The sequence below is a fragment of the Prunus persica genome, chromosome G1, assembly GCF_000346465.2.
Source record: "Prunus persica cultivar Lovell chromosome G1, Prunus_persica_NCBIv2, whole genome shotgun sequence".
Classification (NCBI taxonomy): domain Eukaryota; kingdom Viridiplantae; phylum Streptophyta; class Magnoliopsida; order Rosales; family Rosaceae; genus Prunus; species Prunus persica.
The window spans coordinates 1,140,570-1,146,895 of NC_034009.1; the positions used below are offsets into that span (position 1 = coordinate 1,140,570).

At 35.8% G+C, this 6,326-nt stretch overlaps 1 protein-coding gene across 1 annotated transcript; it reads right to left on the reverse strand.

The window, feature by feature from the left end:
- Window positions 721–3,469, reverse strand: LOC18788338 (protein MARD1). The gene is made up of 3 exons (XM_007223219.2): window positions 2,553–3,469; window positions 1,623–2,458; window positions 721–1,205 (listed from the first exon to the last, which is right to left on the reverse strand). The coding sequence occupies exons 2-3, from the start codon at window positions 2,417–2,419 to the stop codon at window positions 1,127–1,129; spliced, it is 876 nt and encodes a 291-aa protein (XP_007223281.1). The 5' UTR covers window positions 2,420–2,458; window positions 2,553–3,469; the 3' UTR covers window positions 721–1,126.

Genomic DNA, 6,326 nt, shown 5'->3' on the forward strand with positions numbered 1-6,326 from the left:
GATTCTCTGCTTATATGTTATAGTAAGTCCAAAAACCATATCTTCTTGGACTTTAAAGTTTAGTATTTATAGTTTATATTCAAACAATAATTAGATGAAAGTCTAAAACCGCATAATTTTACACATAAGCACGATATAATTTATAAAAGCACTGAAAACACAAGTAGAGGATTTAGTCATTTTATTTTATTTTTAAGGCGAAAACTAAAATTACAAGGAGAATCCTCTAACACCATTTTATAGGTGCGTACAATTCAGACTACACAAGTTCAATTATATGGGGAAGAAATGCGGCCAAAATATACAAAAGTCTTTACCAAGAAAGAAAGGTAGATACATGTCTTGGTGTCTTACTTTGAAAATTGGACTTAATATAAAATTAGCCTTATGCAGAATTATTCCCTTGAAATCAGTTCAAGAAACTTTTTTCCCTAAAGTACGCACTCTTGCTCAGAGTGCTAATCAAAGCTCCCAGAATATGAGAATAATCTAATCAAGAAAGCTTTGAAAAGATTGTATTAAAAGAAGAAAAAGAAATGAAAAAAAGAAAAGAAAAGGGCAAAGTGTCAACATGTGTTGAAACAGACACCGTTTATGAAAAGAAAAGAATCTACTTCAACCGAGATCATTGGCACTATGGACAACAAAAGTAAACAGAGATCATTGCTAGCTTTTGTCATGCATCATCCTCATCATCATCATCATCATCACTACCAAAGCTTTGAAACCCAACAACAATTACCAAATTATCATTTCAACAAAATTTAACTCTACAACATCTCAGCCTTTCATTCCCTCCTCTACAACTCTCTACAAGGAGGGGAAAGCAGAAAGCACTGAGAAAAAAAGAAAAAAGGAAAATGAGGGAGAGCCTAGAGGAAAAAAAAGAGTAAGGGAAATGAAAAAGAAAAGAGATACACTTTCCCAGAAAATTCAACTACCACTTTGTCTTGCATGTATCTGCAATTCATAGACTATATTTAATGACACAAAAGAGTATCTTTCCCTATTATTAGAACCAAAATGAAAGGGAAAAAAAGAAGGCTCTCTCTCTGTTGAAGGCAAGACTGATATTTGTTGCTTTTCCAGTGAAGTGTCAGGAACAATTTCCATAGGCCTGGTCAGCTCACAGTTTATCCACTCCCTCCTCCTCCAACAACATCTCCTGGTAACGACATTCACGGCTGCAGAATGCCTTCTCACCCCTGCAAGAATACACAATTTAACACTTCAATGGATTGCTTAAAATTGTAAATGGCTGCATAATTTTATTATTAGTTGGTTGGATGGGATTAGATGGGTTTATTATATAGCAGAAGATACCCTGAATAATATTGGATCTGTAATTCTAATATATTTTAAGTAACCCCAATCCATAATTCTATTATAATATGAATTTATGATTCTAGTATAATAATATAAGATTCTAAGATTATACAATTTGAGGTGGAGTCTCAGCCATGACATCATTTTTTGTGCAACTAATAAGCATGAACATTGGATTTCATGTGAGAGGCAGGAAAACATGAACATGAACATGAACATGAACAGAACAAAATATGAATCATATGATTAAAGAACAAAAAAAATCTGAAAGTACTGAGAAATAAGATTGAGCTAACCTGTACATGAAAATATCTTTGCCCGGCCCAAGATTCTTCTTGCAATTGTCACAGAAGCTGAGGAAACTCTCAGACAGATAGCTTGAACCATTTACCTTCCCGCCTGGAGAAAATTCGGGGACACCCTCAGAGCTCTCCACAATGCAATTGTCAAAGATATGAGTGGTTTTTGGGTTTGGACCATGGGAAATCACACAAGTATAATCTTCAGAGAGCTCCATTTCACTAACAGAGAGACAGCTTGTGAAAACCCGAGCCGAATTCATGGTCTCAAGGCCTGAATTCGCAGATTTAAATGGGGAATTCTTAGCTGGGGACTCAGACGAGACAGAGGAGAAAGAACCCAATTGAGAATTCTTGGTCCTGATGCTGAAATCAGCTGCAGATTTTGGTGAATCAGAAGGTGAGAGAACAGAAGGCTGCAGATGAGGGATTTGAATCTTAAGCTGTGACCCAAAAATAACCATCCGGCTTTCGGGTTTTGATGGTTTTGGATTAGAGCCATCATCATTGAGAGCATCAACAATGGCAAGGCCAATGCCTTTGGGGTCCAATTTGTCCCATGGGCGTTTGGTTTCAGGTTCTGGGGTTCTTGGGGTGTTTGATTCAGACCAGAAGGGGTTTCTTAGACCAAAGAATGGCTTGGTTTCGAGTATGGAAGTTGGGCTCATTACAGCGTCGGTTTCAGAGTAACCTTTTGAGGTGAAACTAGTGAACAATCTCGGAGAAGTGAAGAAAGACGAAGTGGGTTTTGTGTATTTGTCTGCCGGGGAGGGTAAAGAGTTATTGTCTGCCATTAGAGCTTGCTTTCTGGTCAGTATAGCTATATAATTTCTCTGCAAACAAGAAAAAGAAAATACAAATGCACCCAAGATGAGAACTTTAATTCGACTTTCAACTTTGTCTATGAGAGAGGGAGAGAGAAATTACAGAGAAAGGTGAGGACTTTCACTCCCAAACTGCCACAGATTGAAGATGAAACTCCAGAATACAGCAGAAGATTGTGACTTTTTAAGCTCTATGGTGTTAGAGAATGGTGGATGAAAGAGTGCTAGTACTACAGTCAAAACAACCATCTTGAGAAATCCCAGAAATCAGAAATTCCAGAAAAGATTCCATGAAACTATTATCTGCTAGAACTCTGTGACCTCCATATCTAAAAGACTCAGAAAAATCCCAAGGGAAAAAAAGGTTAAAAAAAAGCTCACTGCTTCCGCGAGTTTCTCGCTCTTGCTTCTCTCTTATCAACTCTGTCAAGCAAGAAAGAAAAGAGAGAATCCCCAAAAGCTCAAAACCGACATGCAAAGAGACCCTCTAGAGTCATGATCAAAGGACAAGACGTGCATGCATCAGACAACAGAACAAAGAAAGTTTGTATTTTGTTCCTTCTTTTGCTTGTTGGGCTCAGCTTTATTTCCACTTTCTTGTTTTTGTTTTCTTTTATGCTCTGGTTTTGTGTCCTTGCTTAGTACTAAACTCTCAGCAAAACTGGTTTATCAGAAAAATGATTCAGATTTTGGAAGCAAACAAGGGCCAGCCCAAATTACAAAGTTAAAAACAACGGCTGGTCATGAATAAAAACCCAGAATGAAAACAAACAAAAAACTGGTCATGAAAGATGATCAATTGATCATCGTTATGTGTGTGCCCTCCCTCTGACTCTTTATCTCTCTTTTCTTGGTGGGGTTTCGATTTCTTCTACTCTGTTTCCTTCTCTCTTTATTTGCCCACTAAATCAGTTTCTCATCATAACCCTGAAAAATCGAAATGGGAGTTGCAGAGAGGCTCAGAGAGAGAGAGAGAGAGAGAGAGAGAGAGAGAAGGGGGGGAGAGAGAGCTCGTGGAGTTTACGGGTTGGTGGGGTGAATATAAAGATGCGTGTGCATGAGAATCAGTGGGTTTGGTTTTGCTAAAACCACCCACGCACTGTCCAGGTTATGGATCGATCGATGGCAGTTTTTTTCACGGCAGTTTTTTCTTTTGGCCAACAATTTCTCATCACTCTCTCTCACTCTACAGTCCCACTTTCTACAGTCACCTTACATAATTATTGGATACATTTTTTTATCAGTGGAGTTTTGAGCAACAGCCACGCGATTTACAGAGAAAAACACCCACGCACGCCAAGGCTTCACCAATCTCACAGCATCAAGACCTTTAGCTCCACTCGACTTGGCTGAGGCTCAAGCATTACGGGATTTTTATCTAAGTTGGTCTACAATGAACATGGTAATTGGGTTCGTCTCGTTTTGCATCATGTTATTTAAATTGTATCGTTGCGAATTTATGTACACTGTTTTTCGATTATAGTCAAAATCAAGGTCTAAAATATCGATGATATCGGAAATATTAGTAGTCCAAAAATATGGAAATTTCGATGGAAATATCGGGATATTATCGATATCGATAAAAATTGAATAAAAACCGTGGAAATTGTAAGAAAAACTTGAAATTTTTTATTGAAACTTTGGAAAATGTCTATTTAGTCAATTATCTATGAGTTTATCACAAAAAATTAGAAGGAAATGCATTGCATGATGGATTTAACTAATTTAAGTTGATTATACAGCAAGCGGGCAAAAACTATGAGTGTAAAAAATATGTAATAATTAATGAAAAAAGATTAAATACACCGTAATCATTCATATATAATGACTTACTATAATATTTTACACTTTATACATTGCATGGTAAGATACATGAATGACTTAGTACCACATAGAGTTCCTACGATGTTCAAATTTTTCACTATCTTCATCATCTCTATGTGTAGAGTAAGTGTATTGTGAAGAGTAATCATCAAATGATAAATCCCCAAAATAATTTTGCATGTAATTGTTAACATACCACCCATATAAATATAAATATTTTAGCATATTATCACTTGCAAAGTTAAGTTTATATTGAACATTAATGTTATGAAACTATGAATTTACTTTTGTTTCTTTATTCTAAGAACAATTTAATCTATATTGAGATAATTGTTGGTGGAGCATCTATGTAGTAACAGCCGACTTTATTTATTTATTTTTTATGGAACTTCGATTTTAAGAGGAAAACTATATTGATGAACTTAAAAATTACAACGGAGACATAAAACTTGATCCCGATCCATAAAATCACAAAATAAGGCGTCCTAGTATTGCAAACACTTACATTTTCAATGTCTTGTCTATTTTTTGAAGTAAAACTATAATAAATAGATCATATGATCTATCAACCAAAAAAAAAAAAAAAAAAGCTCATATGGTCTAAGATATTATACATCATTTGGGTATTTATTAGATTATTCGCTTGAAGCTTGACCCACTCCTAGGGATGTATCAATCCCAAATATTTAATTATTTATGTCAAATAACTCCACAATATTAATAACTCTACTAGTTAATTAATTATTATGGTCAAAACAATTCGCGTATCTTGTGGATTAGAAATTTAAAACTAAATTTTTCTTATTTATATATAAACTTATCACTCATATACTTTTTTTAAAATAAAAAAATTCACTTGATTATAGTGCTTGATGAAATCATTAGAGTATAGAATTTGTTTGTTTTATTCTAAGATGTTGACAATTCTAAAGTTTAATTTGAGAACCAAAATTCAATCTTGGTTGAGTTTGAGGTCTCATGCATCTAGGGTGTGTAACATTTGAGGGAAGCCATTTCCCGGCCTCGGCTAAGCGGCAAGCGGCAAGCCGCTAAGTTTGTGGTCTGGTGGGCCCCGCCGGCCCGCTTACATCGGTGTGGGAAGTTCACGGGCGGTGCTGTAGAGTTGTAGACGTAAAATCCAAGACCGGGTGTCCTGAGCTAATAACGTAAACCTAATGCGGGTCCCACCTAACTCCCAGTTAAAGAGTTCCCGACTCATGGCCCCACAAGGGGGTCCTACACCTCATCATGTATCATTATCTTGCAATTTCTTATTACCCCATTAATTATAATGAATTGACAGTATTAATATTATTGGTTTGACCCCACCATAATAATAATAACCCATTATAAAAGAAAAAAATAAAAGACTTTTACGTACCTGCTTCTTTAAACGGGGGCATAAAGAACCTGGAGGGCCCGTTTGGAATGATGCTGCCCAATTAATGAGTACATATACAATGACAAAACAGAGTATTAAATATTTTTACATAAAATAAATATTTTCACTTTTATTTATTTTATGTATGATTTTTAAGGATTTCTAGTCAATTTTTAGAGAGGTGGATTGGGCACCCAAAACTGGAGCTCCTTTACTTCCAGCCTAGCAGAAAAGAGAACAAACCGACATTTGTCATGAGTCAAATACAAAAAATAATTATGTTTATAATTTTGGCCGTGAACCTTACGGCTGAGAATTGTTCTCTCTCAGCCATAATCGTTTTGAGTAAAATCAGATCAAATAGATGTAATCTACAAATTCATGCATCCATCAACGTCGTCATCAATTGCAATGTAATCTGTGCTGGCACGCCCACGCACACTTCATCCAACACAAAATAGGACGACTTGTGTTCGCGGATATCCCCTCGGTCCGAAATGTCAGGCCGTAAAATTTGCGTAGTCAACACATGAATTATCCTCGTAGTTTATATGAATTTTCGCTTTCATCATTGTAGAATTCTTTTTTCTTTGAGTTCCATCCTTATAATTTTATTCTTTTTGCACTGTACTTAAAAAGAAAATGCTTAAACAAGTCTACAAGTCCTCCAAA